The following is a 17,185-nucleotide window of genomic DNA, read 5'->3' as shown; positions in this document are numbered from 1 at the left end:
CATACAAAATACATTTTGATGTCATGGAGACGTGGGGAGGCCAGGTAAACTCATCAGCAGACTGCCAGTTGGATCCTTCTGAATATATCACTCTGAAACAGGAGTAAATTGGATGGAGGTTATCTAAGCAATTTGGACAGGAAGCCCAGGAACACATGAAAATCTTACCGGCATCAGTGCTTGGGATAGGCAGGTTTTATACTGACAAGAGAGAAATAGCTGAAAACAATTGCAGATACCATGGAAAGCAAGATGGGTGTAATGACAGCGGACTATATATACAAGAGAGAAAAAAGACTGGTGAAAGTTTAGATCGAATAACAAACTAACTGCGCAGTATCTTGCCAGTGAGAGTAGGACATTAAGAGAGCTACAAAATGCACACAGAGATGGAAAGAACAACCTGAAGGGTGTTTGAGAAATACCAGTGAAGAAACAGTTTAATTTGCTTAATGGCAAACTAAACCTTCCAAAAGAAAAAACTGAGAGAAGAAAGTTTAAACAGCTCAGAGACAGACTATTTGTACGAGCTACATGCAAGTAGAGAGACAGGATAGGAAAGCTGCTCTGGAAGGCAGGATGAGTGGCCCAGGTCCAGGGTCCAGGAGCCGCAGTCCAAATGGATCTGCTGGGGAAGAGTAGAAAGTAATGGGGGAACAAAGTTATCGGTACTGCACCTTGCTAGAATTAGGGATTAAAAATAGAAACAAATTATTGTCACATCAGCAAAGTAACAGATGATCAGACTACAAAATGTTATGGGTAAAAATAGTTACTGCTAATGCAGTACACGCTAGGAGACTAAAAAGAGGGAGCGAGCTTTGCTGAGGATATGTTTTTGGCATCCAATGGGCATGTTTAATTGCAAATTTAAGAGAAAAAAAAAGACAACCCTTTAACAGCAGCACGTGAGAAGAATTTGGGTTATGAATAAGAAGAAAGCACTGCCAAATATCACCTTTCCTTTATGATCTCACCAGTGAGCTGTCATGACAAAAACTATCTAGACAAGAATTTGGTTTTAGTATGAAATCAGGAGTCTGTCAGGTGGCAGCTGCTGTGAAATAGGTGAAATACTGAGGACAGGTATAACATTTAAAACTTAATGATGCCATGGTCCAAGTTCAGGCCACTTCAGCAACTTTTTTCCCCGTGAGGATTTGGTGGTTGAGGGAAAATAATGCTCACAGAAATACTTGCTGCTTTGAATAGACCACTATTACCAGATTTTCTGTATTAACTTTCCATTTCTTTCTTCATTTTACAGTTCAAGATTTTCTTCTTCAGAGCTGGGAAGGCGACCTCTGCAGCACCGCGGCACGACGCTGCCAAGGCCGCGCAGCCGCTGCCCTGCGGCCCTGGGCGGAAGAGCTGGAGAAGCAGCGGAGGAAGAGGAGAGCAGCGCCCGCGACCCCACGGACCCGGCAGACGCCTCCCAGCTCTCCGCAGGGGACGGGCATTTGAGCTCGGCGGAGGCCGCGGCCCACCAGGCACCATGATGGGCTGGAAGCAGCCTCCTGAGGGCCCCGCCGCAGGCCGGGGGTAGGCCGGGGCGCGGGCGGAGCGGCGGGAGGCCGCGCCCGCCCAAGGGCCGCCCCCTCGCCCGCGCCGTCCGCCGCTCGGCCCCGCCGCTCCTCCGCGGTAAGGGAGCAGGGGAAGGGGGCGCCGGGCCGGCGCGGGGGTGGGCGGCTCCGGGCGGGGAGCGCGGCGGCCCGCGGCCGTGCCGGGGCCTCGCTGCAGGGAGAGCGGGGCGGCAGCGGCAGGCCCGTGCGGGCCCTCGGGCCCAGCCAGCGGGCGGCCGAGGGGGAGGGATCGCTGCCTGTGGGTGTACTCGAGGGCGGGAGGGTGAAAACGGAGGTACAGGAGAGCGCTTTGGTGCAGCGGGCAGGACTGGTCGTGTGGAAACGGAAATGGGCGTCCCGAGCCAGCCCGGGGCCGGGGCCCTGCGTGCTGCTCCGGCGGCCCCTGGCTTGATGCTGCCGTCGGGCCGGGTGTAACGCGCCTCTGCGTGGACGCCCCTCGACTGCAGCCCCACGGGGGTGGTAGAAGACAACGAACAGGCCCTGAGGGCTGGCCGTGGTGCGTGGTTTTTCTTGCTCGATGCACCGTAGGAGTGCACAGGTATGAGGGAGGGAACGTTTTCATTTTGACATTTGGTACCTGGTGTGATGTTACCTGGTTTCTCCTCAGGATTTTCTTGTGTGCTGACCCTTCGGGCCTCTTCCCCTTTCAGCTGCCTTGGCCTTACTGACCATGCAAACTGACAGCATCGCCATTTGTGTCAACCTTCCCACGTTGACAGACTTTTTAGCGAGGCCTGTTGTGACAGGACAGGGAGCAATGGTTTTAAACAAAGGGAGGGCAGATTTAGACTGGATTTAAGAAAGAAATTTTTTACAATGAGGGTGGTGAGGCATTGGCACAGGTTGCCCAGAGAGGTGGTGGAAGCCCCATCCCTGGAAGCATTCAAGGTCAGGTTGGATGGGGCTCTGAGCAACCCGATCCAGTTAAAGATGTTTTGCAGGGGAGTTGGACTAGATCACCTGTAAAGGTCCTTTCCAATCCAAAGCATTCTATGATTCTGTAAGTTTCCTTAGCAAGTTTACTACGTGCGCTCCCAGCTGTTTTTAAAACTCCCATGACTCTTTCTTTGCTTGTATTTTTCATACTGTTTCCTGTGGAAATAAGCCTTCTGCTTTTCTGTAAGGCCTGTGTTTCTGCCATCCTCCAGCCTTTTAGAACAAGGTAATTAATTTCTATCAAAGATTATTACAGTCCTCAGTATTGTGGTAATTAGTGGCTGGATACTGGCACACACAGCGAAGGAAAGGTGGGACAGGTTTATTTCCGGCATGGTCATCGTGGAGGTAGCAGCCTGGCCACTCGTCACAGGCAGCTCCAGGCTAACCACAGCACGTGAGATTTCTTGTCCGGTAGCAGCACTGGTAGACAAAGAGTGAGCTACGGTTACTGCGGAGGTAAAGGTGACTGGAGATGTGGGTCTGTAGGGAAACAGGAAGGCTTTGTCAGTTCTGCTCGCAAGAGTTCAGCTCCCCCTCCTCTCCATTTTTATGGGGAAATAGAAAGTTAATGAAAGATCAGAAAGTGTTTGCAGGGGATTCTTTCTTCTGAAAAACTGTGACACTAGACAAAGATGCTTTAAGTCGTATTCAACTTTTCTGTTCTCATAACTCACTATGAGTAATAATGTTTTATTTTCAAGTTTACTTTGCTCCTTTTTTTGCAGTTAAAGCCATGGCACTGAAACAGGTTTCCAGCAACAAATGCTTTGAGGGTTTCCAGAAGGTGTTTGAACATGACAGGTAAACACCACAAAAGCAACCTAGATGTTTAGCATGGGGCAGTGAATCCGTGCTATCATTGCTGTCAGTGTTCTCAGTCTGCAGGAGAATAGTGTGTTCTCACTAATATCCATATTTCAGTAAGGAATGCTGTCTACTGCTGCTTTGGCTGTGTTTTTGTATTTCTGTGTTAATGTTTAACATGTCTAGTATACTTAGTGCTGCAGATCTGAGATGGGAAACCAGTATTTTTACCTTTGAAAATGAAGCTCCATTACTTTGGATTGTCCTGTTTGCAGCACAGAGGACCACCGTGTATACAAAGTTCCATTCACTGTACTGGATATTTCACTTCTATGTCCTCTTAAAAAATGCTGTTAGCAGGCAGATGCAGTAGATAGATAGATTCTTGTTTGATGAAAGTGAACAGAAAAACATTCGGTTTTTTTCATTTCTGATCCAAAGAAGAAAAAATCATTAGTTATGCTTAGATAAGCTTTTACTGAGAATTTTAGGCTTTAGTATTAATTGGGGAGTCGGTTGGTCTGTGGACTTAGCAGACTGAAAACCTCTCTTGCTGGGGCATGCTGTGCAGTGTATGTTCTGCAAGTCATGTGGATGTGTTCTTCAGTAAAAATTACTTTCCAATTTAATAGACAAAGCTCAAGTTAAATATTGCTGGGGTTCAAAATTCAATTTTCAAACTGTTCCTGGTTAGCAGCACTGCAAAAATGTGGCTTATTTGTAAGTCTCTGTTTTAAGTGTATTCAGAACAAGGTAGGAAGGTTAGCTGTTGTCAATTCAAGAGGCTAAGGCTGAGTTTTAAAATTGCTTTTCACTTCATTTAATTCAGTTGTGATAATTCACTGACCAAATCTCTTTGAACGAAATGCATTGACTCAACTTTCTTTTTTTAATGTTAGTGACCTCATTAATTAAGTAGTGGTGATAACAAGGAGTATTTTATTAATACAGTGCAGAGCTAAAATGCAAAATGAAATTTGGAATCTACTTGCCTCCAAAAGCAGAAACCGGAAAGTGTCCTGTGCTGTATTGGCTCTCAGGTAAGTAACATGAATTTTAGTAACTTAAAAAAGGTAATCTTAAGCATGTTTAAGCTACTGCGCTACAGTTACTGAAAACCTGATGTAGAGGTACTACAGTGGCAGCTCTTGCATTCTACAAAAGATTGTCTTCTGGAACATGCATTTACTTTGAGTGTATTATGATAAAGTTGAATGCAGCCATCCTCAGGGGGTAGCCTACCAGATTGTGTTCTAGAATGCTCAGTGTTCAAAATGTTCTACTCTTTTGTTCTAAAATGTACATACTTTTTGTTCTAAAACATATATATTTAAAGGTTCTCTTGAAAGGCCTTCCTATTGGGACACCTCCTGCTTCACTTTGTCTATGACAGACTGCTTTAGCTAACAGGATAGGGGGCACAATCTAGCCCATGGGAGCCAGCAACTTTGTCCTCTGGACCCCACCTTATTCTGAGTGCTCTTTTGCAGGGAGCAACTGGTGAACTTGAAAAGGGAGGTGCTGTTAGCTGCCTTGGCCCAAGCACATCTAGAGTGAGGTAACCCTGTGGGATCAGAAAGGGCCAGGGGCTGAAGAGAGTTTTGTGGCAGGATTGAAGTTGTCTCATCCACATCATCATTTCTTCCTCTCTCCAGCTCCTGCAGTGTCCTATCCAGCTGCTGTCTTGCTGGATGTAAGGCAAGCTGGGATGAGACTGTATGGACAAACATGTGCTCCCATTTATCCTGGCTTTGTCCCTCCACCCTGTTCCTGTCATCTCCCACAGAGCTGGGTCTGCACCAAAAGCGCATATATAATGTTAAGGCCTTGCTTTCAGAATGGTCAGATTTATGTTGGTGATGGCTCCAGGATTAATTAATTACATCTTTTTTTTTCTATGATTCAAAATTAAAAGCAGAAGATTTGTCTGTTCTGTAATTTTAGGAGTTGCTGTATTGAGACTTGTGTTTAGAAAGTTGGAGAATTGACTGGTAGTGTGGAGACTGTATTCCTTGTATGTATTCATTTCACAAAATAGCTAGTAGGTCTGATTTGTAGAATGACAGTTGACTGAGTAAAAATGTTTACCCCTGAAGTTGAAAGCATCAAAATTGTCTGAAGAGCTCTGAGTCACGCAGCACATTTATTTTTTTAATCTAAACCATACTGTCTTGGCTAGTATATCAGTCAAATTAGGTTATTTGCAACTTGTCCTCAGAGAAAACTAGAATCATTAACCCCTCTCAAATGGCACAGTGAAGAACACTTGAAATACTGGTGTGCAGTATTATTTGTAATTGGACTTCACTTGGGCCTGCTGCAGTACAAAAGACAGGGATTGCTGTGTGTTTTGGAGCCAGAGTGCTTACGGGCCTTTATCCTGTCTAAAGGATGTAGAATTATACATGTCAGACCACATGTATGATTCTGTAATGCAAACAGCTGAAATGGTGGCAGAGAGAAAAATATAGTTGCAGGGTTAGATGTCAGAAGTTAACAATGTTAACCTTAGCAACAGTGTCTGTAGTCAGTGGATTTAAATACACAGTACTTGAGGAAACTGTGTATGCCACATGAGTAGGTGCTCAAGGGGGTACAGAGTATACATTGACCCGTTTTTGATCAAATGTTAGTGTGACTAGATGTGAAAGTGCAGCTGTGTCTGTTTCTGTGGATTATTAAGTATTGTTGAACCTAGTGAGAAGACTTTTCCATGTTGATGGAGATGGGAATCCCCCTTGTTTTTCAAAACCTTTTCTTTCAAAAAGTTTTTTGAAACTGGTATGCTGTGAGCAATGTGTAACCAATGATATTTTTATTTCTCTAGGGTTAACTTGCACAGAACAGAATTTTATAACGAAAGCTGGTTTTCATCAAGCTGCAGCTGAACACGGCCTTATTGTAGTTGCACCAGACACAAGCCCACGTAAGTTTTAACAAGAGACATGAAAAGTCGTTATGCTGAAGTACACGATCTTTATCCTCAAAGAACGGAGTGCTGCAGTTTGCTACAAAGTGTGTTGCCCACCTGAATCAGAATATGACCTCACCTCTATATCTTGCATTGTTTGCTAGATTATATTGTCTATATTCTTAATAACATGGTAGTGAAGGTTTGACAGTTGAAACTCTTTTATTGTCATGGCACTAAAACTAGAACAAAGGGGCCATTGCGTTCAGCACGAAGGAAGAGAGGGAAGAAAAGGAAAACGAGGCATGTGTTATCAGAGACGCTTGCCTGCACTTTGTGGCTTGCTAAGACTAAAAAATCTGCAGAACTGTGTTGTCACACAAAGATGTAATGTTTACTCTTTATTGTATTCTGTCTTCTGAAGCCTATTAAATACATGTCTCCAGAGGATTCCAATACTTAGAAAAGCAAACCAGAAACCCTTCCCCCCGGCAGCTGCAATAGACCACTGATGAATGGCTTTTTTAAATCATGTGCTGTTATTTGTATATGGCTGAGCTTATGTGTGGTATGGGAAACCTGAAGATGGTGGATCTGCAGTTACTGGCGGTACAGTCTTTTGGGGATTCAGTGTATTATGTTTAGTATTTGCTGGATTCTGCTAAAGTCTCATGAGTGCTGTATACAAAGGTGGCAGTCTTCTAATATTTCCCAAGCTTTAGTGGGTCAGATCTGAACACAGGTAATATGGGGATGAAGTGATGTTCTTTCCAGAAAATATTTTTCACATCTAGGTTTTGAAGTTGTGTCAGGTCAAAGAACAGAAATGCATGTTTCTAATGAAGAAGAGGGACAGAAGAGCAAAACTTGTGTATTAATGAACTTCATTGTTGCTATTTGCTGCAGACTAGAGATGGGCAACTAGCCTTTGCATTAATCACATTGGGTAATTATACTGGGACTTGTTTTTAGTGCTATCTGTGTAAGTTGCCTCTATCAATGTGTAACTGCATTTGCATAGTTCATTGCTTTGTCCATTTTCTTTTAAAATCCTCTTTGCAGCTTCTCTCTTGCCTTTTAGTCTAGTAACTGGTCAGGATTGCTCTGCTATTTAGATGAATTTCACGATGTGTTTCATATTGTACTCTTAGATTTTAGCTCAGAGACCCCAAATGTTCTTAAATCTCTTTGAGCTTTCTGGAGAAACAAGTGGAGAGCAGTTCAAATGTAATCACAAATTAAGAGAGCTGAGCATATGTAGTGAAAACACTTACATGTGCTTTTTCACTGTGTAGTTATGACTACATGAGAATTACCTTCCAGGAGCTAGGAGATGTATCTGGATGGGGAAAAAGACTGCATGAAAATATGAAATAGCTGTCATTACAGACCCTCTGTCAGGCCCTAATAGACTTTACTTTTCCTTCTTCGAAGGGGTTTGCTTTTCCAGACAGGTGTGCTGAGCAGTATTTTGCAGGTTCCTTTTCAAATTTCTTTTTTCAAGGCTTCCCTGAAGTTTCTTTTAGCAGAATCAGCATTGCCTTCATTGCCTGGCAGGACTTTCTGAGTTTTTGTCTGTCTCTGAGGGATCAAAGATAGACTTTTTATATCCAACATGTTGTGTAAGCACCCCCAGTCCCTGTGACTGCTGGACTGTTAAGTTACAAAATCACTCAGTGTTCAAGGGCATGTCACTGGAGCAAACTCAACTTTGATCCTTGTAAAAATCTGATTTCACACTGTGACAGGGTGGCAGGTATCTTTGCACAAATTGTCAGGGACTGTCAAATTACACATGGGTTTGCAGTGTAATCTGACAGTGGTGAAAGCCCATGTAATTTTGGATTGCAGAAACTAGGAACATTTTGGAGAAAGGGAGGCCATAATTTCCTGTCAGATATACCTTGAAATATTACATTCTGTTCTGCAAACCAGGCTGGTAAATCACAGGCTAATCAAAGGGAGAGTAAGAGAGGACTAGATGGGATGTATTGACTTTCAAGGAGACATCTGCAAATTTAGTTTGAAAGTGTAGCCTTGGAAAAGAGGATACAACCCTGCAGTCACTCAAAGAAGAAATTACTTAAGTTTTATGGGGAATTATAGGTGGGAGCAATGCAATGAATTGCAGAAAAGGTAGAGTTATATACTTAAAAAATTATAGGAACGGTAAGTGTTATTATGCTGTTGAATCTTAAAAAGGGAGGTGTAGCAGACATTATTTGAAGCACATAAACTGGTCTGGACACACCATTTGGTGATATATGGTTCTGTCCTTCTGGGGGAAAGAAAATTTTCTGCAGTTTCTGTTTCTCTCATAGTTTCTTGTACTTGATAGGATGAGGTCTAATAACTGAAATAGGCTGATAGCACCAATTAACAAGTGCCAACTTTTGAGTAAGTCCCTGGGTAAACTGGATGAAGCTTTACAGAATTAGTTTAGGAGAGATCTGTTATGTTTTGATTATTTATGAAGGGATACTGAAACAAGTTAGAAGTTGGATACATCTGTAGGTAATACCTAAGTGGCATTTTGAAAGCATTGTTGAAGTAACACTTGAAAACAGTGTACTAATGAATGAAAATCTGAATTGTCTTACAGTTGGAGGGGTAGAGACGTGTTGATTGAGAAACTTGTGTCCCGAGTCTCTGATTTGTATGGCAGGTTCTCCAATTCTGAACATCTAGTAAAAGAAAAATAGTAACTATAGAAAGAATTTCCATGGTAGGTGGCTGCAATATTGAAGGAGAAGATGAAAGCTGGGATTTTGGCACCGGTGCTGGTTTTTACGTGGATGCCACTGAAGATCCTTGGAAAACAAACTATAGGATGTATTCCTACATAAAGGATGAGGTAACTTTGCTGCTGTGTTCTCCTGGTAGTGTTGGGTAAGATAAAAGAAGGGGCGTGGTTCAGTAATGCTCTTTGTTCCTAGCACCAAAGCTTGCTTAAGGTGATCTTGATAGCCTGTGGATGGTTTGTCTTTTTCTTGCTTTCCTCTTTTATGAAAAGAATTTATTATTTCTTTTTTAATCCTTGGTTATTTCAGTGATTGGATTTATCCAGTTGTTAGGCCTTTCCTCACCAAACAGATATCGTCGTAGAACTGAGGAGGGAGAGAACCGCAGCACAGGGATGATAACACCTGGCAGGGCTTGAGCAGGAACTCCTTGAGTCTGCTTTCCTCCTGGAGATGGCACAGGGTTGGCCTACACTTCTAATCTTGATTTGTTAGTTGTGCAATCTCTGCTCTTGTAAAATCTCTGCTGTGCTGCTTCTGAAACAACCCACTGCATTTCGCTGCCCCAGTACGTTAGTTGTATTGCTCATTTAGACTGTTTTCACATGGGAGGGTGGGGTGGTGGATTTGTGGTGGTTGTTTGGGTTTTTTTTAACCGGGTGTAAAAGGAGATCCTTGAGATATGTATTAGAAAGGTGAGTGTCCAGTTTACTCTGCATGTGGTTTGAGTGGTCTCGATTAAAACTAAAGTTGATGGGAATATGTGGAGCAAATAATCTCCCAAGAACAATTTGCCATTCTGGTCACTTAGAGGTGCACATATGTATTTATGTATCTATTAAAATAAGACTATGTTTATTAGGAAATTCCCACATCTTGCGTTACAGGGTTATGATAGATTTCTGTAGAGATACTTTGAGTTACTTATTATCAGATGATTTGTTTCCTTTTGGTTTTACAGTCCCATTCAAATTGCTTTCAGGCTATGATCACAAATGTCAGGCTAGAACCAAAGATGTGCCTTTGGTTTCAGTGGCTTCCTGACATTAAAAAGCGTTAGTTATTTGTGTGCTTTTTTTCCTAAACATACTTGAGTTGCTTTAACGTTTTTATTACACTGTTGTTCCTTTACAGCTGCCTAAACTAATAAATGCCAATTTTCCAACTGACCCTGAACGGATGTCTATTTTTGGGCATTCCATGGGAGGTCATGGAGCTCTTATTCTTGCCCTGAAGAATCCTGGGAAGTACAAAGTAAGATATAATACAGCTTATATGAGGTATACTAAGGCTTATACAGATTTCTATAGAAGTGAAGAAAGAAAACATAATATCAAGTTCTGTTATAGTATTAAATGTATAAATAGTTTTAGTTGTAGCAGTTCATTGATACCTAGTATTAGAATATGGAAAATTGTGAGAAACACCACTCTGGAATGGGAGTATCAGTGAAATTTTTAAAAATCTGCACATTTTTAAAGTTACGAAAAGTTCTGTTTCTTTTGGATAATGCTACAGCTCTTCCAAACCAATTGTTGTATTTAAATGTAAACAGGCTCCTTCTAGCTCTGGAGTTAATCCATGCTGCCAATATCGTCTAGAAATCTGGTTGTGTGATTTGCTATATCTTTTCAAATCTTGTCTTGTTCATTTTGGAGCTTTTAGTACCAGCGAACCTTTTTGCCACCATTATTCCTGTGTTTGCTTAGAATTTACTACAGAGCTGTTAACTCCAACTGATAGCAAGTGTAACTGTAACACCTGAACTGCACACAGAATAGTATCTGGAGGACATTCCCTCCCCTTTCCCACCCCCCCCTGAGATTTGCATGTCAGCTTTCCTAAAAATTGGTTTTTGGAGTATTTGAGGTATCTGAAGTTGTGTTCATTTGTATTCTACTTGAACCTAAATCAAACATGCTGCAATTGATTTATCTTTTCTTTCTACTCATGAGGGTTGAGAGAAGTTTTGTTGTTCTCTTTGGAGATACGCTTATGTAAAATGCGTTTCTGAGGGAGAATCAGGCAGTGGTGTTTGGGAGATGAGGGCATCAGTGCCTTTGTGGATCAGTCCTTTCATGGGCTGTCCTGGCCCTGCACTTTGTGGTCAGCTGCTGCAAAAATGCAACTGCATTTTTCAAAATAGCATAACATTTGCTGAGTGTCACTAGCTTGGCATTATAAGAGAGTTGGATGTAAGATACAGCTTTATTTTTATCTCTCCTTTTTATCTTTTGGAGGCAGTAGTTCAGAAATTTCCATTTTCACTGTTGGCACTTTATCTAAAAGAATTAAACATTAAATTTAAAATACCAAAGTCCAGGAGAACTGGCAGTGGCTCAGATGGTTTGTTGCTATTTATTTCATGCAAGACATAAGAGTGGAAATAGTGGCGTCCCAGCACCAAATCCAAAAGAAGAACGTAAGAATAGGGCTTGGACTTCTGACACCAGTACCTGGAGTTGTGATCTGAAATGCGCTTTTCCTGACCCCTGATCCTGGAGGTACCTAAATTCAGGAGGCACTGTTGCATGCTGAGGCTGGCTGAGCAGCCCATGCCTCAGGCTTTTGTTATGCTCTGCCAGAATCCAGTTGGAGGTGAAATGGTCCCACACTCTGACCATGCTGACCCAACAGTAGACCTGAGATTTTTCTCTGCTGCTTAAGGGAATTCAAGCCAATGTCTCCCAACAAGGAAAGGAATGGGGCATCTAGCCCTGCCTTTTGTAGCTTGGCTGACATGCAAAAGGGAAAGCAAAACTGGGGGGCTAGAAAGGACAAATACGAGGGAAGTAGGATAATTGTTAGGGCACCTAGCTCGGAGGGTTCAGGGAGTCCTAGGTTCTGGCCAATTTCAAACCAATTTTTAAAAAGGCTTTTTGTTTGCTTGTTAGTTAGCTGAAATCACTTTTCTTAATTAATACGAGTTTTTTCATGCTTTCTTTCTGAACAGTCTGTATCGGCGTTTGCTCCTATCTGCAACCCAATTCAGTGTCAGTGGGGGAAGAAGGCCCTTGGTGGATATCTGGGATCAGATGTAAGCAAATGGGAGGTATGTGTTGCAACCGCAGTCCTTTAATAACACATGAATGAGTGATCTGTAAATATATCGCAGCAGGAGTCTGGAACAAAGCTCTGGGGTGCTCCTGAGCTGGTACTGCTGTTTTACTACACCCCTAAGCATGGATAAGCGTTGTATGTTTCTGGTGGGTACGACTTCCTGTTGCCTGATTGTGCTTATAACAAATGTAATGAGAGAGAAGGCTTTCATCAAACTGACTAAATTCCTCCCTGTTTTCTGAAGATCTTAAAATCTGGGCTAAGAAGAATTATGAGCCGTCTGAGACTTTCTCTAACACGTGAAAGCAGTGTGCAGTTTAAAAGAGAGTTCAGCTATGGCCTGTCTCTCAAAAGCTCAGTTCTCAATTTACGAAACACCTGTTTTTTGTAGTAGCCTGACAAGAGAGACTGCTGCAAACTTCAGAGACTGATGAGCCTCATGGCATCTGCAGGGGCAGCCTGTTGGAGACAGCTAGAAGAGGAGCCCATTGGATACTTGGAAACTGGTATCCCGTAGAACAGGATTAAACCAGACAAAATTAGGTTTTAGCTCCAAGGCCCTAATTTTGAAATATAAGTAGTCATATATGAATGGCTAAGATACAAAAATGTTTGTGTGCATGTTGCTGCATTATTTGGGCAGCCCTTCAGTATTTTTAATCTCAGCATAAACATTGCACCGTATTTCTAGAATTAAGTTAGAAGGGATCATCATGACCAGGTACTCTAATTTCCTTGTAAATAAACACAAGCTGCAGTTAAATCCCTTGTAAATTGGATTAAAGTATCTCTTAGGAAGACATCCAGGTCTGATTAAAACATTACAGGAATGGAGAGTGCTAGCTGCTTTCACAATTGTTAATAGAGTAATTTGTATATTTAGAAATCACCAGTTAAACTTGCTTACACTTAAGATAATGAATTTGTTTTGCAAAAAAAAAAAAAAAAAAGTTTTCTGGCCCCTTAACTTGCTTTGGAGCTTTTCTGCAAACCCAGTCCAGTAGATCAACAGCAGGCATCAGGAATAGACTTAGACCTGCCTTTGGCACAGATACACAACCTCTGATCTCTGTATTTCTGCTTAAAATTGCCATGTAAATATGTGCAAGGATCATTTTATACCATGGCCACAGTGCTTGGCTGAGTCCAAGCTCCCATTTCCATTGCAGTGTCATTTCTGGATTTGGTGGCATCCTGGAAGCACGGCTCTGATGCCTCGGTGCAGGACTTCGCATTTTGCTGTCTGTTGGTGATCTGTCTTCTCCACTGCCTTAAACACTTCTCTATCTTTTTAAAGGAATTTTTTTTTTTTTTGAGCACCTACCAAGCACAGGACCCCACAGGAAACATGTTCCCCATTCACAATTACATTTTGATCCATGTATGTTAATAGTCTGTAATTTATGCCATGTGTGCCATTTTTGTTTCTCAGTTGTACAAAGTTTTCTTGGTCAAATTCTCATGGTAACCTTCAGGTTAAATGCTTTCCATGAGCATAGTCGTATTACACCGGTGTTTTAACCTTTAGCTGCCGAAATAGCTACATCAAGATACCAAGTTATTTTGGCAGGATCTAGTTTCTGTACAAGCATGTGAATCGGTACTAGATTATATTGCTGTTCTTCGATTCTGTATGAATTTAGCTCTGGACCGGATGTTCTGTTTGGTCAAACTGCCAACTTGGTAATTACTTAGATCATACTGTTTGCCCTTTTTAAACCATGGGTATTACTTTTCAGTTGTCTGGAATTTCCCCAGTTTTTTGCTCTTCCAAAGTGTAATTTGGTGTCCTGATCAGTATCGTGCAGTACTCTGTATATGCCATTCTTTTCTTGCGGTCAGCAAATTTGACCCAGAATTTGTCTCTCTTTTATTTCTGCAGGCATATGATGCTACACAACTTGTGAAGTCCTATCCAGACTCTCACCTGGACATCTTGATTGATCAAGGCAAAGATGACCAGTTCCTATCCGCGGGCCAGTTATTGCCTGATAACTTCATTGCTGCCTGCACAGAGCAGAAAATCCCAGTAGTCTTTAGACTGCAGCAGGCAAGTTGTTTCTGCAGTCCTTGATTGTGGGGTTGTTGCTTTGTTGTTTTTGGGTCTATGTGGTAGGTAGTGAAGAGAGTGTCTCTTAATGGGGCATACTCTCGCTTACCGGTGAGTCTGTCCCTGGCCAAGTGAGGAAGAGGGTGAGAAGTGACATTTTCCTTCACACCAGCCATCAAGGAGTGCAATATCCATCCGATTCAGCTGCATTTCACCACTAGGAGGGGTCATGATTTTAGTTTCAACAAGCCGATCCGTTGATGGTAACTCAAGCTGCCACTGGTCGGCTGCAGAAGCAGTGTTAATGATTTTTAATAAGTATCATCACAGTCACTGGACAAGCAGAGTGACAGATGTGCTTTTGCTGGATTCCTTATCTGTGTTCAGCATAAAGCTTTGTGATTTAGTTTGCATGTGTTTGTGTAAATCAGGAAAGATGTGGAATTGCTTGAAATCTTAGATTCGTTTCAACACCCTGTAGTGCAGTGACCCAGAACAGCACTGTCCTGAGAGCACTGGAGTCTTTGTAAGCGACTGACAACTTCAGCCCAGACCCAGTGAGGGGCCCAGCTGTGGAGAATGAGGGATTCCCCCCTCTGATTTAGCATAAGCCCTGCGCCAAAAGATATGGTTAGTGCTGACAAAGTGGAGTGGTTCAGAGGTTTACATGTCACTGTAGCATGGTGCTGGAGCAGTAATTCAGACCTGGGCTGTGTTCTCCTTATGCCCTATGTTTTGCCAGTAGGACAATACCAGCGAGGGAACTGTTCTCTCAGATTGCGCCCTGCTCTGCAGCTGACACTTGCTGTTACCCATCTCTAACTTAGGTGCCCAGATTAGGGCAGGTTAAGGTACATTCTGTTTGTTTAGCTTCCTAGTGTTCATATATACTTCACCTGTTAGTTAGGTATCCTTTACAGTTTTTATATATCATACAGGTACTTTTGATTTCTTAAAACAGATCAAACCAGAAGAGTCATTAACTTTCCTAGAGTAGAGCTTAGCATGATTGCTTTATCATGAACTATATGTATTTGCTGATTTCTTTGTTGTTGTTCTTTTCTAGGGTTACGATCACAGCTATTTTTTCATTGCTACATTTATTAATGACCACATCAAACACCATGCAAAATACCTCAATGCTTGAACCATTTGGATGTGAGCGTTGTCTGTCCAATATGAATCAAAGGATAGAGGTGAACTAAACAAAAATCATTTGCTGAAGTAGTGTCTGTAACATGGAGCTCTTCTGATTGTACTGCTAAGAAAAATAAAAGTCCCACTTAATTTGATGTGTGTGCTTTAGCGTAAGTATTTTGAATCTTCTTGCATGCTTCGAAAACTCTCTCGACACCATGAAGGTGCATGCTGCATTCTAGTCAAACTGGAAATTAGCAGATGAGTTAGTTTCAGACTACGACTGTGGGTATGTACTTGGGACCACAAGGCAGTTGCTAGTGCAACTACGCAGAGACTATGAATAACGGCATGTCTCTTCAGCTAATTAACTACCAGGGTTCACTTCATCACTTAATGCTGAAGGAAGTCATTAGTGGCACAACCAATCAAGCTACTTAATTAATCTGAAGTGTTTGGTGTGTTTTTCCTTGTCCTGTCTAAATACATTCCAAGGATAAAGTCTGGTGGAGAATACAGAGAGAAGCTTGCTATGCAGAGTGGTTTACTGTCCTGTGTGCTATTAACATCAAACAAATAATCTGAAGAATATTTCATGGATGATACTTAAAGAAAAGACCTCCTACAAGCCATGTGAAGGAAGCAGCCTGTAGTAGAGGAGGGGTTTTTTGTTTTTGGTTTTTTTTTTTTTTTTCTCCATTCACCTTTGATTATTGCTGAGTGTGAAAGGCTTATGGTGTGTTTCTGGGTTTCTTAGACTTAACAGGACTGAGAGGAAACGGATAAATAGATCTGAAAAAAGCAGTCCCTGTCTATAGATGATCTGATATCTCATTGTTGAAAACAAGTGTGCTTATTTTACAGAAGATGGCAGAATTTAGGCCTGACAGTTGTAGATCTAAAATAGTTCCCAGTGGTATAATTCTGCCAGCTACCTTGTGTGGGGCAAGAACGCAGATTGTTCCAGTGAGCTGTTTATCTTGCCTTCAAGCAATCACTTGTAAACTCTGCCTCCCCATGGTTCGGCTGAACCTGCATCGTTGCTCAAGCCTTGACTCACTCTTGCCAGAGGAAATACTAGGGTAGATGTAGGAGTGCTTTGCTTCTGTAAGCAATGCTGAATGCTCTCCTGTTTCTCTGGCCCCTGCTAGACTCTAGGTTGCAGGGAGGCTGATGCTCGGAACTTACGTTTCTGTTAGTAGTGACAGGCTTCAATTATGTACTGACTTTTATCAGTCTTGCATCTACCTATTTCTGAAGTAAGCTTAGAAGGCTGGGAAGATACGACTGTGTACATTGCAGGAGTTCTCTGAAATGCTGAATGCAAGTTTTCCACGCTCTGTAGATTTACAACAGACACTAACTCCTCCTTTCTTATAAAAGCAGGGCACTGAGATAAAAATTTTAAGCCACAAGTGCTAAACATTTAGATTTTTCCACTCCCACAACAGCAAAATTGGCTCAAAGGCTTGTTTAATGTGTGACAGCTGCTTGTAGTTGTTCCTCCGCCCCAGCAACCAGGCAACTGCTCTGCCACAGCCAGCAAATGAACTACTGGGCTGTATCTAATACTGGACTGGAGCAGAAGCGTGCTGTGCTTGTACTGCCCAGTACTACAAACAGAGCAGCAGCAGAGTCAGGTTGTGCAGCTTGCTGCAGGTACTTACGATAAACATTTCCATTTGTTATCTGTCAAAGCCAGTACTTTTTTGCCTAATGCATTCTGGTACTTGTATTTAAGGGAAAGGGGCATAGCCATTTTCTTTTCATTCCCTAACAGGAGTACATGCACCTGCATGTTGTATCAGAGGAGATTAAAAAGCAGGTTTAACTGTGTAATTTACTGTAAGTGCTTTTAAACCACCATTTTAAAGCTGCTGGGTTAATGGTAGGAAACAGCTTGCCCTGCGTGGGGGGATAAAGCTCTCTTTTGTATTTGATAAATTCATATGGCATAATT

At 42.2% G+C, this 17,185-nt stretch overlaps 1 protein-coding gene across 2 annotated transcripts; it reads left to right on the top strand.

Annotated features, from left to right (window-relative positions):
• The first annotated feature begins 1,495 nt into the window (after nucleotides 1-1,495).
• On the top strand, nucleotides 1,496-15,380 carry ESD (esterase D). 2 transcript variants are annotated; one of them, XM_075489400.1, is made up of 9 exons: nucleotides 1,496-1,641; nucleotides 3,248-3,323; nucleotides 4,278-4,366; nucleotides 6,154-6,252; nucleotides 8,967-9,091; nucleotides 10,113-10,232; nucleotides 11,932-12,030; nucleotides 13,921-14,088; nucleotides 15,155-15,380. In XM_075489400.1, the coding sequence occupies exons 2-9, from the start codon at nucleotides 3,256-3,258 to the stop codon at nucleotides 15,233-15,235; spliced, it is 849 nt and encodes a 282-aa protein (XP_075345515.1). In that variant the 5' UTR covers nucleotides 1,496-1,641; nucleotides 3,248-3,255; the 3' UTR covers nucleotides 15,236-15,380. The 2 variants fall into 2 exon arrangements, with proteins under 2 accessions (XP_075345515.1, XP_075345523.1); XM_075489408.1 differs by lacking the exon at nucleotides 1,496-1,641 and adding an exon at nucleotides 1,912-2,121.
• Nucleotides 15,381-17,185: the final 1,805 nt, after the last annotated feature.

The sequence above is a fragment of the Mycteria americana genome, chromosome 1 (genome assembly GCF_035582795.1).
Source record: "Mycteria americana isolate JAX WOST 10 ecotype Jacksonville Zoo and Gardens chromosome 1, USCA_MyAme_1.0, whole genome shotgun sequence".
NCBI classification, from domain to species: domain Eukaryota; kingdom Metazoa; phylum Chordata; class Aves; order Ciconiiformes; family Ciconiidae; genus Mycteria; species Mycteria americana.
This window is presented reverse-complemented; position numbering and strand designations above follow the sequence as displayed.